This window comes from Camponotus vicinus, unplaced genomic scaffold (assembly GCF_025532165.1).
Source record: "Camponotus vicinus isolate PSW18456_S1 unplaced genomic scaffold, iyCamVici1.0 SCAF_2, whole genome shotgun sequence".
Taxonomy (NCBI): domain Eukaryota; kingdom Metazoa; phylum Arthropoda; class Insecta; order Hymenoptera; family Formicidae; genus Camponotus; species Camponotus vicinus.
Genome location: NW_028141956.1, coordinates 2,700,758 through 2,717,493, shown reverse-complemented (window position 1 = coordinate 2,717,493; position 16,736 = coordinate 2,700,758). Strand labels below are relative to the sequence as shown.

General features: G+C 33.8%; 1 protein-coding gene across 6 annotated transcripts in view; it reads right to left on the bottom strand.

The window, feature by feature from the left end:
- Window positions 1-353: 353 nt before the first annotated feature.
- LOC145966256 (dipeptidase 1) overlaps window positions 354-16,736 on the bottom strand; it is a 133,408-nt gene continuing 117,025 nt past the window's right edge. For 5 of the 6 annotated variants that reach the window (XM_083090220.1, XM_083090219.1, XM_083090223.1 and 2 more), the window contains 5 exons: window positions 12,623-12,799; window positions 8,863-8,947; window positions 8,293-8,368; window positions 7,244-7,382; window positions 354-6,596 (listed from right to left, as the gene is read on the bottom strand). In XM_083090220.1, the coding sequence (XP_082946346.1) occupies window positions 6,507-6,596; window positions 7,244-7,382; window positions 8,293-8,368; window positions 8,863-8,947; window positions 12,623-12,799 (567 nt within the window). In that variant the 3' untranslated portion in view covers window positions 354-6,506. Of the gene's footprint in view, window positions 6,597-7,243; window positions 7,383-8,292; window positions 8,369-8,862; window positions 8,948-12,622; window positions 12,800-16,736 lie in introns of those variants that run through there. The other variant, XR_014437002.1, reaches the window with a different exon arrangement.

Genomic DNA, 16,736 nt, shown 5'->3' with positions numbered 1-16,736 from the left:
ATAAGAAATGTACTTATATCAAAATATCTCCAATATTCTTTACAATATTTAATATTAAAAAAGTTCGAAGAATATGAGCTCAAAATTAATCGAAGAATCCTAAATAAAAAGAATAGCAATAGTTTCTTATTTAGACATCCTATGTGTATATAGTATATATTTATCTGTTCTTGTATAGATAATAGCAAGTGAGTTAGTCTCATGCACATTTTTATGTCCGCAAGTACATCGATGTCTAATCTGCATAGATATTAATGTAATCACGCACATATCAGTATATATTTATAATTATTTCATAGGATGCCATGTACATGTGTGTTTATGTTTCTTTTTTCCTCTTTCTTCTCTCTTCCTCTCTTTCTTTTTCTGTTGCTCTCTCTCTTTCTTTTTATCTTTCCTCTTTTCTTTCTCTGATTGTGTGTAGGTGTATATATTCGCGTATATATATATATATATATGCTATGTTTCTTAGGTAATAGGTATCAATAGTGTCTCTTGTTTATAGCGTTAAGAATTAATTTATTAAAACTTTCTCTATTATCTTCATTTTCATAGTCTCTTTAATTATTTCTGGCCATGCATTAATTCCTTGCAATTTATTTTTATCGCACAAATCTCACAAATCTTTCTCGCTTTCGCTTACTCTCTCTCTCTCTCTCTCTTTCTCTCTCTCTCTCTCGCCCCATCACATAGTTAAATTTTTCTAAAAACTTTTACACGCTGTATATAGTCACATCGAACAGCTCGAGGCATCCTGCTGATTGTACTTGTATTTGTTGATAATGAGATTTCCATTAAACGCCTTCCATTCCATCCTTCGTTCTCGAGTTCTCGCAACGATAAACTGCAACACCCTTCAGAACGGCGTTTCTAAAGTGCTCTAACTCGTAATCGTCACTTTTTTTTTCTAGGATTCATCTCGAGCGTTCAACAGAGTGATAAATCGAGAATGCGAGCGGTCGAAAGTTTCTCGTCGTATCTTGTTGGAAGTTTACCGTAGAAATTTACAGCTATTCCCCCCTGGATCAACTTGTACGACTTCTCGGTATCGATTCGACTCCGTTGTTTATATCGGTAACAATCTACGTCACCTCTGGAATCTCTGGTGTCAAGAGAATCGGTGAAGGATATCGATCTTTCATAAACTGAAATTATTATTTTACCTGAATAAAATGTTAGGGGAGATGAACTCGGCTGCGAAGGAAAAGTCTTCGTAGCGACAAAGTCTCTGGGAAAAATGGAAAATGCATTTAACTTAGTGTCATAGTGATCATAACTGATTTTTCTTGCACTTGCATTATTGAAGTGCCAAGAGAATATGAGATGTATCTGTGAGACGTTTAAGTTTTTAAACTAGTAACTTTGCCCAGATAACGGGCAAAATCGGCTATAATATTGATCGACGTTTATCTTTGCTCGCATTGCTCGATGTATCAACGTTCGACCGCAAAACTTGTTTCGCGGTGAGTAGTCGGGAGTACATAATTCTCGCCAGATGAAGTGAAAAATCGTAGCTACGGTCAGACACGTATTATAGTCTCTCGAGTACAGTTACGATTACTGATTCGCTCTTTCCGTCTGTTATACGAGGTATCCCAAAATCACCGGTACTTTATTTACTTCATTATATCGTAGAGATGATTGTTAGTGAAAGTCTCACAAAGTATAATTTATTTCAATTTTATTTTATGACATAAGATGTCGTGATAATTAAAATTTTATCAAAATAAAATCGGTTTAAATATTAAACAATATGACTTTTTTACTATCTCTTTAATTTTAAATCTTTACTTTTTGATAATTATATTTTTTGTAGAACTTATAATGATGATTAAACTAAATATTAAAGTTTCGAATATATATTTCGAATATATTTATATATTTTTTTCTTAACTTGCATGTGTAACCTCTATTATCTATTGAAATATATTCCGGTAATTTTGGGGTACAATTCACACATAATCATGATTGGATATATTCTATTTACATGCACGTCTTGTCTTATTAAACTCGCCCGTTGTTGTGCGTTTAGACATGTCATTAATTATATATAATATAATAAGTATAATATTTTATATTAATCTGAGTTTCTAGGCAGTTGTGTGTTTTATGTTATATATGTTAAGGTTTATATAACTAAGATTTTTCTTTTCCTCTTTTCGCCATTGTTTTTCCACCTTTTCTGCCTTTTTCTCTGATTCTCCTTCGATTAAGTCATCTTAGAAAAAATGGATTCTACACATGCGTGATTGATCATCCTACTTGTTAGGTTTTACAAAATGAACACGTTGATCGAGAGAATAATGGTCGAGCTGTTCGAGAAAAGAACGTTTACACCCATCTTTTCCAAATTTGATTTTTTTCATATCTCAAGTAATAATGCGATCATTAAACGAAACTTATTTCAAGACAAACAAAATTTTATGATTATATAGATTGTCGGAGACGATACACGAGATACAGATATATCGATAAAATTCATTTCGCGCGCAAATAATTGACATTATTCGGATACGATTATCGCGCCCTTCTCGAAGCGCTCGAAATTATTCCGGTCTTTGATAATACATCTCTTGTCTTGTCTCGCTCGCAAGTGTTACTGATTCATATACCCTCGAAATGGTCATCTATGAGTGATCTTGATTCAAGTCGTCTTTTAGTATTTGTCTCGGCATCTGCTCGCGTTTACGCGCGCGAGAAGGAAAGATCTCATAAATTATTTATAAAGAATAATTGTGATAGTCGCATTTGTTTATCTAAACATGTGATAAATTACGAGGGTTTATATTACGGAAATGCTACGAAAGAACAGTATATATGTGTCTCCTCTCCCCCTGATGTCCTAATTGGTGGTATTGAGCAAAGTGCCGTAATTACGTACTCGTTAAACTTACTCCGTACGAATTAGAAATTATGCGTATCCTCCTATTGGTCGTTTATCGCTACTTAACAGTAGACTATCTGGCGATTACTTGCGTTATTACTGCTAAAATGTATGTAAAAGGGAGCTGCGTCTCGCTAATATTGATTAAAATTGTAAACTCTTTTTTTTTTTTAATAATTTTCAATGTATTCGCTAGATCTCTCTTGGGATAAATGCATGCTGATAGCTTTATTAGCCGAGGGAAGAAGGATTTTTTTTTTGCTGAATCGAGATTCAAATGCAGCCGCGGGGAAGAGTACAGTCAACGATATATTTTTAATTAATTAATGACTAAGCATTTTAAACTCTTCTAATGTTGCAAAAACATGTTTCTCGTCAAGAGTCTAGTTCTTTGACAGTTCGAAAGTGCGGACGAAAATTCCGTTGCTCGTAAAATAACGCCGCGAGTCGTCGAAGGCATCAATCGTTTTACACAATACACAAATACGTGTGCTTGCGTTAAGAATATTCAGTAAAGTATTTACGTATGGAGAAGTTTCTCTCGTAGATGTACGGTCCACGATTAGATTAAGCTATGTTTCTCGTCGTCTTTGTTACGAATCTATCCTTTGCTATCATTTAATGCAATATTACAAAATTGTAATCCGAAGATTTCGGCGCATCGACTAAATGCACGCTCCCCTTCTCGCATTGTCTCGCTAAATTTGTTCGATTAAAGCGATGTGACGATCGGTTAATACTGTAGTTTTTTATCTAGAAATTGTTCGCATAATTATAAAAGCAGAATTATCGCTTGCAAAAAAATACGTGCGTGCAAAATTAAAAATTTCAGCATTTCTTTTTATCTTTCTTAGAATTTATTGAAAATATTTTTGAAGTACCTTTTATATAAGCTATCTTCTATCTTCCATTAAAAAGCATTTTCATTAAACCGGCTGTTACATCACTTTAATGAATCGACCGTAACGTACCTATATATCTTCGACTCGTAATAGTCGTACATATACACTTTTTTTTCGACGATACGAATTTTCTCCCTTCAGCGACGCGTCCCGATTTGTTTAGATGGAAGCACGAAATGTTTCACGAGGCCCGCGGAAAATATCACAGTCCTGAGGAAAGTCACGAAACTATTTGCGACGCATCCAGGAGTTGTTGGTCGGGTAGCTATTTTGAAAGTAGCGTGAGTCCAAGTTTGACGCGTCTTAAATTCTGAAATACAAATTCGTGCGATGTATCTTCGTAAGTTCTTCTGAAAATTCTTACACGCCATTTTCAAAATTATCAGTTTACGTAACGCAACTCTTGCGAAGAATATAGGTCGCATTACGTGTTCCATGAGATTTGTAAAACCGATCTTGTTCTCAAAGCACTTATGGCTGTAGGACGATTCAGAACGACGGTTCGTGCAATCGGTGCAGCAAGTGCGGCGGTGGAATTCAAGCAAAATGGCGTAACACCCAATCCATTATGCTTCGATAAACTCGTCTCCGTAAATATGTAAATATATTTTAGCTGCAAATCATAATTGGCGATTCTTCTCTCTGTTGCAATTATTATTGAGTTGTCAATTTAAAAAAATATATTGCTGTAATTTTGAGATTTTTGAAATTGAGAATAATGCATCATAGATGTAAATCAAGTTTTCGTAAAGTTTAATACAAGCATAGCTCGGCAGTGTTTAATCAGCAATGAATCGACTCGCGTGTAATGTATATACTCGTAAGCGTAATCAAACAGCATGAAATAATGAAGCTGCAGATCGAACAGATTTTGGGAACAGTTGATATTCTTTAGCAATCTTATTCAGTTGAAAGACTATACAGTAGCATGTGTTATGAAATAAAAGGTAACTTTTTTATCTCTTATACACAGTAAAAATTTAATTAATTTAATTAATTTAGTTAATTTTGGTCCAATTTTAAAACTATAGATCAGATGCGAAATTAGCAAGGAAAATGCAATTCGTTGCATTGCTATCAATTATAGAAGTTTGCTATAAAGCGAGGTTTGTATTTCTTTTTATTGACACGTAGAAGCTATTTCCGGAGTTTTTTAGTTTATCCCTAGAAGCTTGGTATCTGTCTTATATTTTTAATTTTTTCCTTGGAGATTTCGTTATATTCGCACATTATAAGTGCACTTGTCTGACCGTTATATATTATATAGAGTATTTTAAAACTGTACTCTCTCTCTCTCTCCCTTTCTCTTTCTGACAAATGCGAATTCATGGTGAATTCATTGACAAATTTAGAGTCATTTCTCCTTAAAAACTAATATCAATTTATCAATTATAAGCAATTAGATATATATGAATAATTTTTCGTATATTATCTTCAAAGAGTACAAATAGATGTAACGAAACTTTTTTTATTCGCGAAGCATATTTAATTTTAAACAAATTTTATATAAGAGGTTTTATTTAATATTTATCTATTAAGGTATTAAATGTTGCAAATTAAAAATGCCTAAGAAATTTTGTATCTAATTGTAATGATGTTTGATGTATGATAGTAATGTCATTTATATTTGTCTTCAAATCAAAATATAAAGAACAATATGGCTGCAATGACAATCGTGCTGCATTCAATACGTATTTTGTTTTAACGCCAGGAATTTTATACGATTAATCTGTTCATATTCTTGCATATTTAATATATGGCTGTCTGATTCTGTATTTTGTTAATTTAATATATGGAAATCGTGTGTTGCGCATGTTGTAAACGCATAATATGAGATTCAGGTGACCATAATTGATACTAAGTGTGCGTGAAGAATTTAATCTTTATCTCTTTGAAGGAGAACTTTTTTGAAGATTTTTCCGACCGCCTTGCGATTAATAAAATAACTCAAGTATAAGCTAGCTGTGTCTTTGCGAATTTATCTTGATGCGCCAGAAATGTAGCGAGATGTTACGAAATCGTGATTCATGCTTTTATTTCCATGTGTTTTCTGATTATTATTTATTTCAAGTTAGAATATATATATAGCACGTGTGCTTTAATCCTGATGCAAATTGCGAAATGATGAATATGTATATCCGGATTATTAAGTTAAGTTTGAAGTCTGGACGGAAATGCCTGACAAATAATCGCAAAATCATGCCGAATAATTTATAAGCGTGTAAGAAGTACCGAGTTAAAAACAGTCATTAATCTTTCTTTAACATTATGAGGTTATTACGCTCGTCCGATATTATAAAATTAAGTGACGTTTATAGGAGGCGGATAATTATCTTTCAAATGTGACCGCAATTTACGTTATCGTGAACGGCGCTGATCTTGACATCTTCCTTTCGAATCCGATGGCGCGTATCATCTTGAAAATAATCTTCCAAGGGTCCTTTCTCGACGCCATTTTGAAGAACCGATCGCGTTTCCGCGCTGAATCCTCGTTTCTCGTTGGAGGCGCGATGGAATCCCTGAAGTAGAAGTCGGCAGTTCTCTCGGTGTAGATTAGTTGGTCGTTTCCGTTGGAGATATCCGTGGATATCCTCTTCTTATGATCTTTTGGCGATTCAGGACACGCGTCCTCACAGGCTCCAGTAATGCCACGGTACCCGCAGGATCCTCGGCGATCGCGTAAAGTCGAGAAATCCCGGCACGAACGTCCTCAAAGAGGATCAGGACGCGCCATACACGCAGGCCGAGTTGTCTGGTGGACTGATCTTCTCCACCGGTAATACCGCCGCTCTGTGCCACTCGTCACGAACCTGTTTTCCGGAAATGACAATGATTGCATACTGTAGCAAGATAAGAGGATGAAATCGACCTACGGTCAACATTACATTTTTGAACTTCTTTTCTAAGATTGTGAAGAAAATAAACTTTTTGGCAAGAATATTATCGGGTTCCTATCAATGTTTGCTAATTTTTATCTGCAACAGCAGTTGAAATAATACGTACACATTATTTTACTATTATAATTTTTAATTTTTTTTTACACTGATTTCTAAAAATGTTTATCCTGACTGTATTTAATTAATTCTTGTTGTTTTTTATTTTTTCTATGCAAGTTTATCTCCCTTATTTTGTGTATAAAAACAATTTCAACGAATAAATAATAAATTGCGAAAATAAGAGCAAGTCATAACACGCTCAATTAGTTTGACAAGCTTGCGCAACAAAGAGTGCTAAAACTTTGAAACGTGCTTTAAAGAATGCTAAAACAATTGTCCGATAAATTTAACGTGTCCGTGATTAATCTCAGATAGTATCCCGAATTATGGACCACGTCGCTGGAACTCATTGTCATACAGGATTATATGTTTTGTTGGAGTAAGTAACTAAAACGCTTTTTATTTACAACTGTCGTAAATGGTGATCGTAAAAACTGCATCCGTTTAAAAACGAGCCGTACCTGTTCAACTTTCGCGAATACTCTCAGTAAATTGAGACCGGCCAGTTTCTTGATGTCGTCCTCCGTCCATGCTGGATCTTCCAGCAGAGTGGCCAGTAGTTGTGGATACCTCGAGACATCTTCTAAGCCCGTGGGAGTACTGTGGAAAGGATAAAAATCTCGTGTAAGGGTTAAACGATTCATTTCGCTGATTCGAGTGGATATTCAGAGAAAGATAGTCGATACCATTTGACTTTGAATTGTTTACATTTTTGAAAAAATATTGTCTAATAAATAAAGCTGCTTTTTTATTTCTTTTCAGTATTACAATTACATTTATTGATTTAAATTTAAACCATAAGCTACTATAACTTTACATTAATTCTGTGAACAGTCTTCTTATTATTATACTAAGCATTGAATTTGAATACAGAAATGTTATCCTTGTAAAATTAGTTTAATATGAAATGCACATTAATTCAAGTATAACGAAACATTCGCATAAAACCTTATGTTTCTACTTGATGATGAATTTTGACGTTTTTAGAGCACATAATAACAACAGAAATATAAATTAAATTTTTTTTGTCTAAAATAATAAAGTATTAAGAACTACATTAAATGTTATAAATGTTAAATTGAAGCCGATTTAACATTTAAAGAGTATCATGAGATAGAATAAGGAAAAGTTATATTAACAGCGATATATTTTGTAATATACATTATGAGAATCATCATAAGTACTTTGTGAAAGTTTCATGGTTATAGAACAAAAGCAGCTCCTTCGTCATTGTTTCATGAGTCCCCCGTAAAATTAACCTCCCGGGACTCATACCCTTTTCAAAACAAGCGAAGCAATTATTCCGAGTGTTGTAAAAGAGCGGAACTCTGTGGGTTAAATACATATTTACGTATATTACGCGGGGACTGTGGATTTATTGCGCGATTCGTATCTTTCAACAAGATTAATCATAAATATTATTGAATTGAATTATGCGACAACACGCCCCCTCTTTCTCTGAATATCTCTGCCTCTTTCGTATGTAGAAATATAGTGAAAGAATAATTACAAATTTATCCCGTCGAAACCTGCCCCGATCCCGACGTGATCAATCCCCGCCACCTTTCGAATATGATTGATGTGTGCTGAAACAGTGCAGAACCTTAATCATTCCCCGTCATGGTGGCGCGTAAAAAGCGCGCGCGTCACATAAAATATTTTATTATATTTTAATATAAATGCATATGCGCGCGTTTACCGGGGGGAATAAAATGTGACTGAGGAATAATGCGCGGTTATGAAGTAACGCGCTTATGAGATTGTCACGCATGCACGCGTAAAATAAAATGTCCTTTTATTATCATGATAACGAATTTTTCAAATATTTGCGAGCGTTAAAATGGAAGCAAATATTATATCCCCTGTAAAAAGATAGGTGAATAAGATGCATTACACAGTATTCTTGTAAAATTGAGATAAATGCTCGTTTGAGGAGTATATCGGACAAGTTTTTTTTCTAAAGAAAAAGTGACTTTGAAATGAAATTTGCAGCGAAGAGATTATTTCGTGACGTAAAATACGACGAATATGATAATTGCACGTGCAATATCGATACTTCGCAAATAGCGTTTGTACGTACCAATAACGTCTTTTATAGTAGCAGTGCTGTTGCATGTTATGAAGTAGGTATAAAAAGGGACCATCGCCACTCCGCCGTTCTTAGCCTGCGAATAAATGTCATTAATGTCATACACGTTGTGATCATTTTTTTTTAATTTTTAAATACATAATAAAAATATGTTATAGCACCACACATTTATAAAATTATATATATATATATAATCTATCATATATAGAATTTATCTATAAGAGATTACCGAGATTATCGAGAAAAAATCTTAATTTTATTGCTATTCTTTAAAAATATTATATAATCTAAAATTTAAATAGCACAATACAAAAATAAGTGAAAAGTATTTTACTAATTTTGTTGATTAAAATTAAATTGTTTTACTATTACTTATCTTAAAGTCAAGCAAGAATTGAAAAACTTAATAATACGAAATTAATTTTTAAGATTGTTGTTGTATAATCAAGGATTAGGATTAATTTGCTATAAGTATCCTTATTTTTTTAAGTTGTTTTTCTTTAATAGAAGCATGCAAAGTCAGCAATTCATATTTTGAATATTATTCATATTATTATAGTTACGTTTCACAAATCTTATATCATATTAATTATTTAAAAAATGCATTTAAAAATTTGTACGAACGATATGTATTGTGACTGCATTAAATCTTGGAGATGTTCCAAGAAAATAGTAAATGATAAACACAATTGAAAGCCATATATAAAATAAATATCGAAGAATATTGTAAACTTTATTCGAGATTATGTTATCTTTTTGTATCAGTTTAACGGAAGTTATCAGGAAAACTATTTCAAGGGACGCGGTTCGCAATTGTCTATTTGATACCTAACTTTACTTAAACTACATGGGCAATGTTAATTAGGGCAGCAGGACGGCACGGTTAATAACACGTTACCGGGCAAGCCATCCGGCTTAGATCGTTGTTACTCATCCTCTCGTTCTGCGGGTATAATTAAGGGAATATTGATCGTTCGTGGAAGAGGATGAAGTTCGTACGGAGATGTTAGACTGACTTCTCAAGAAGCTGAGGAAAACGTCGGTTAATTAATTAGTAACTAGGTACCTTCTTTCTTGGAGGTGTCCAACAATCATTTATTTGTATCATTTTAAATTGAAGATGCGTTTCAAAAAGATAAAAGATATTCATGAACAATAAGTTTTAAAAAAGAAGTGTTAGTATACACAGTAGTTTTGCCTCTAAATTATCTTTTTATGTTTCTAAAATTGAATATATGATTTTCTGAAAAATAATCATCAATAGCTGATTACTCTGAATGCTTATTAAAAATATTTAACAAATAATGGGAAAAGGAAGAGGTAACTAATCTAAATTGTAACATCATTAAATGTGAATGTTCATACGTCATCCATGTATCATCGATTATTTTATTATTTTCGATATTTATAATATATCTTTATATTTGTATAATTTTAACTTGTTTCTGAAAAAATAATAAAATAATAAAAAATTATAAAATTATATCTTAATTAATTTTTATACAACTATATATTTTATTTATATCTTTCTTTTTCTCTTTTTAAATCAAACTTTGATTAAAATTATGTATTATTCTGATGAATATTGAATGGCGATATATTATAGAATGTATTATGAAGCTTAAAATTATTGTATACCGCTTACGAAAGTCGAAGTGTTGAGCTAATCGGCAATAAGTTGAATTTAATTTCGCTAACTTAGTGCTCCTTGAGCTTAATCGTCGGTTCGTCAATCGTTAATCGACGAGCACGCGCCGCGAGAATGAGATGAAATTTTAATGAAGCGTCGTTTAAGTTCTCGCTCAGCCAACTGTTACACAATTAATCAGACGTCAATTATTACACCGCGTTTATGCTTCCCGCGAATTTAATGGAAAAATTTTGGTGTCGCGATCAGAAGAGAGAGAGAGAGAGGGAAAAAGGGAGAGAGAGAGAGAGAGACAGAGCGAACTAGATTAGCGCCAATTGGATTAACGCCAATCGTTGGTAGTGGGTGTGCGCAAAATTAGCGATAATAACGTGGATTAAGCTTCAAACTTCTAACACACTCGTGCTATTTTGGCGCGTTGTTTCCGGAGTCGCAGTAGCTCGAAATCATTTTGACATATCTCCCCCCGAACCTCGTTCCATCGATTACGAATAGTTTGCGATTACTCGAACAATTTCAACGTCTGATACTTTTGTGTACGTTAATATAGATCCTACGTTCTTGTATGCTTTCAAACACACATACACACACACACATATATGTATTACCCCACGTACGCTTTACAACTTTGTGGATTACAAACTATTCTCCTATCACATTCGATTCGCACACGGTTTGCTTCACTTCGCTTGCACTCTACGAATTTAATTTTGACGTTACGCATCTCGCTCCCAGAGATATCAGATCTGTCGATAAAACTTGCGTTTAATCACCGGTACAGCCCGTATATCTTTCGTTTTGCTTTCACATCGTTTTTATTTCTCTCTACATACGTTCAAACGATTACGATACATAAAAAAGGAAACAAAAAAAGATTGCCGGCGGTTATTTGTTTTTGCACACATACGTATTATTTCTTCTCATACTTGTGTGTGTGTGTGAATATTTATATCATATCTTAACTATTCAATATATTTCAGTCTATCTATATATTTTTCATTATAACGTTATTTTAATATTATTCCTTCTTTAATTATACAACTTGGTCAGATTTATATAATAAATTGCAATATAGTAATTTTATAAATAAATTCTTGATAAAGTTATTTTGTGTTATCGTAATAAAATTGATAATTGCATCGTGAGTTTATACTTTACGTGCAATTGTCGATATTGAGTTTATTCTCTTCTGTTTCTTAAGTATTATACTATTATATTATTATACAATTATATTTTATATATATACTATTATATTATTATATTATTATGTTATTATATTTTATTATATTATTATACTATTATATTATTATATTATTATATTATTGTACTATTATACTATTATACTATTATATTATTATACTACATTAAGTTTCTGATAATATTTAAGAAATAGAAAAGAATAAATCTAGAATCGACAGCTGCACGTAAAGAATACGCTCAAGATTATCGATTTTATAATAACACGAAATAGCTTCATCAAGAATTTATTTATAAAGTTACTATATTGCAATTTATCACGTAAATCTGACAAAGTTATATATATATCGCGGTTCTACGGGCAGGTTCTCGCACATTAATATTAACTTTTGTTAAAATCGAGCTTCTTCGATCTAGTTCGTCCGTGGCAAGCACACATACATATGTGTGTGTGTGTGTGTGTGTGTGTCGGTCCGCAATTAAATAATCTTGATGTTGATCGAAGGGTTACATCGCAGCGGCGAACTTCCGATTTACACTCTCGAGAGCATGCTTTGATTTTTTCCATCAGTCGTTGATATTGCTTGCAGTACAAAGAGATATTCATTCAATTTTTTTCTGTAGTCTGTTCGTACTCTGTATAGTGTTTTCTAACTGACGGACGCGGTATCGGAAAAAGATCCGAATAAATAAATAAATAAATAAATCTGTCTGCACACGTACACATAGTCGACGTAACGTTTTTTTTTTTCGTGACAAACACTTTTCGACTTGGCTCGCTATCTGTTTTCGGAAAATGTGTAATATCAGCGACGCAGTGATCGAATGGATTCGTTTTTCTAGTTCTTTTTTTTTACGTATTTGATTGCTTCCCGTATTCTTGCCTATGTAACGTGAAAAACTCACCAGGTTTCTGAGGACGTCGTCCGGCACGTTTCTGGTGGAATTGCATAGCGCCCTGGCAGCGCTGTGCGAGAAGATTACCGGCGCCCTCGTAGTCTGCAGGGCCGCTCTCATCGTTCTTGTCGAGACATGCGAGAGATCGACCAACATGCCCAGCCTGTTCAATTCCCTGACAACTGCCTGGAGAATAATGAAGCGCGCGTTAAATCTCTTCCATCTTTTATCTGTATAAATAGGTTCACACACACGTATGTATTCATACATGTTTGGAAAAAGATAGAGTAAAACTATATCAACTGAAGGATCATGTTAAATTTACATCGATACGTGTATTAAATCGCTTGACTTCTTTGCAAAAGATAAATTAAACTTAAATAAAAAGCAGAATGGATAGATAAATAGGTAGAGAAAAGATGTTGTACACACAGCTTTTTCAAATTTTAGCCGATGCCTTTCACGTGTTATCGTCTTTTAAATATCGTTTTCTAAGCAACAAATCAATAGCAAAAATACTCTGTGAAAAAATTGGAACAATTCAAGTATCGTAAGTGTTCCTCGAAATGATTGAATATCGGATGGCATGCTGGATTTGAGACGAGGTGCCTTTATTATGGCGCAGAAGCACGTGGAAAGGATCGAGGGGAGGCCGAGAAAAAGGTAGCACAGGGAAGCGAAGGAAACACCGGCGTTTCAACCAGCGAACATTAGTCGAGAACGCAAGCAACCGTCCAATCATTCCATCGTCGAAATCGAGGGAAAAAACTAGGACGTATTGGTGGATAATGCATAGGATCGAGCTTCGTGTATTTGTCTAAAGCCTTCTGCTTTGATAAACACGTAAATCTTCACTTGCATCACTTATCTTAAGAGCTGAGTAAATTTAATTTTGAAGCGCTGCGAGGGAGTTTCAACGAGATATAAATTGGCGCATTGACCCCGATCAATCATCGAAACTTGACTCATCTTACTTTCACAATTAACGAATTATTAATTAATCCTGTGCAGGATTGTTGAAAATAACTAATTAAAGGTAAACAAATATGGTTTAATTAATAATTTCTCTCCCATTATTTTCTTTTTATTGTTAAAATTTAATTAGAAAGTTATTTTACAAAAGAAAAAAATTATACTACGCGTGAAAAACTGTTAAATATTAATATGCGAAACAATGATGTAAAAGATATCTCGCTGATATTTAAAAATATTGTTGTCTAATATTCAATTATTTATTTTAAAAGCTACGATACGTTTGAGTGTTCTACATGAATTCTTTACAGAAATAGCGAGCAATTTTTGATAAAGACAGCGTCCTGTCGACGCGAGCGGAAAAGGAAATGGAGGAAGGTGGGTGGAAGAACGAATCACAATGGTCCCGTTTTTCCGGCTTTAAGAGAGAGGGTGTAGTTGGCTTTTCTCGGCGCGCACGATTTCATCCGAACGATGCGAGTCTCGATGCGTCGATGGCAGAAACGACGCGCATTGTTTTTGCAAGAAGCAGCCTCTGACGCGCGTCGTTTCAACGAGACGGACGATTACGCAAGGATTATACAAGGGGTTATACAAGGACGATTATGCAAGCGGTTATTTCTTATCAATAGCATTAATAAATGACAAGCATGAAAATTGATGGGGTAAATAGCTGTGAAATTTTGCAAATTATTTTAAATTATTTTTATTAACGAACAAAAATCAGCTGATTGCTTGAGAAGGAATTTGACATATCGTACAACTAAAAAAGAAAAAGTACCATTTAAATAATATACGCTAATCTTTCCATCAATGATTTAACTTTGTTAAGTTAATAATATTGCGTATTTAATATTCATCGATGTATTCGATATCACGTGGCAATTCTTGCGAGAATCGAGAGGGAGAAACCGAATTTCGCAGTCGTCAGTATCCCGTAACGGGCGAATGGCGAATTTTCGGCCGTAATCCGATGCCTGTTGCTGGATATCGAGCGCGACGAGGCTGGACGAAACTAATCGTCACATCCAAAAGCCGCAATAAAATCAAGCCCACGTTGAAACCGTGACAAATACTACGCCGCGAGCTATCGCCATAATTCCACGATATATCACCGCGATGCGTTAACGGTGATTCGAAGTGGGGGTGTGCGTGCGTGGGTGCGTGCGTGACGTACACTCGTGTCGTACATGCGCACCTGGGGAAACGCGCGCATGCCGGAAAATACGGGTTTCGTTCGATAGAAATAACAGGCCGAAGGAACAAGAGGGTAAAGGGTAAAAATGTCGAATTGCGAGCGCGTTTTGTGGAAACAAACATACACGCGCGACTAGCATCGTCCGAGTTGCTCGCCGTCCATTGCCGGAAGTGCACATGTCGGTATTTACAACGGCAGGACATTACGAAATATATATGTGTATATATATATATATACACATGCGAGGGGATACGAGAACAATTTTCAGATAATTCCATTTATCTTTCCGAACAAGCCGTAAAGTTGCGACTTTTTTTTTGTAAATGGCACGTGATATCTACTGTTTCGTCCGTTCGTGCTACGCGAGTAGATATTTTCAATATATATTTGCACTTTGACATATTGTAATTTAGAAAATTATGTATCGAAGTTAAAAATTTTTGGGAAATTATTGTATCAAAATCGTTTATGATTCTATTCAATTATTTACATTACGAGCCTCAATTTTCATGTCTCTTTTATTTGCTATTATTATACTTGCAGTTACATGAATTTGTTTCTTCTTTTTATTTGTACTTCGAGATTTAGAAAGTGTAATGAGAGAAAAATCTTTCTTAGAATGATTAATCTTTGTTGAAAACTGAACCAACATACAAAATAACTTATGCTTGATAAAAAAATATTTTGATATCATGATGAGGGGGTGAGGGCAGTATTATTTTTTTGATAAATTATTACAACATTTTATGGTAAAACTATAAAAATATTTTGTCAGTACTATGCTACTAGCAATAACATTTTTGTATCGCCGATGTTTCAATGTAGCTAGAAATATGCTACAATAATCGAGACATGTCAGATTTTTTGTTCGTAAAATAACAAACAGTAAATAACACAAGACAAGATTGATACCATTTCACGAGTGGAATATTTTTTTATAGAATAATTTACTAGCTCGACTCTATTCTTCTTAATTAATAAACATGTCGGAACGATACATTTGGATTCCGGCAATATTTAAATTAATTAATTCTATTTTCTGTCTTTTTTATAGCAAGAAAAATTAATAATAGATAATAGATTAATGATAAATAATAGATTAGTGAACAATTTTGGAGCTAGGGAATTTAAAGTGTTTGTAATTTTTAATTTAAATAAGAGGGTTAAAGGGAGTAAAAAATTAATACATTTTTACGTAAATAATGCATCAAAATAAGCTACATTAACTATAGAAAACAGTTTTTTATGGCTAAATATATGGTGTATAATATACATAATATGATATATGAAAAAATAAAATCTTTTAAAAATAATATTTTAAATATTATATCTTCAAATTTTAGAATAAACAAATTTCAAATTTAAAGATGTAATATTTGGAAAGACATTATGTTTAAAAGATTTAATTGTTGAAAAATTACAGATGGCAAGAATATCTATTTAGTATTTCACGAGAACGAATATCAGTGACAAACTATGGAGCATTTAGCGACGCGCATCGAATTTTTCCCCAGAAAACTTGTCATTTATTAATGCGAGATTTAGCCGTTGCAAGGGATGCGAGATAACGGAGGTGGACCGTTTGATTTACGTCCTCACGCGTTTCCCTCGTCCGTTTTCCTTTTCCTCCTTCCTCATATCTGTTCCTCCCATTAAGCTTTTCGCTTTTTTTTTCACTTTTTAAATCAGAGCCCGCTATTGCCGCGAGAGTACGAATTTCGACAAAAAAAATTTAATCGATATGATGAAATGATCCGGATGCGGATAGGATTCGTTTCGTTTTTTTTTTTTTAATTTTCAGACGGATCTCGGGATTCACGTAATGTCAGAAGGCGCGCGCGGCAGAAATCCGTTCCGACGTGATCGTCGAACCTGCGTTAATGCTCGAAATCCCTCGACGAATTCAATGCGCTAAAGTGGGTCGAGATATAATTTTATGAACGCGGCGGAGCG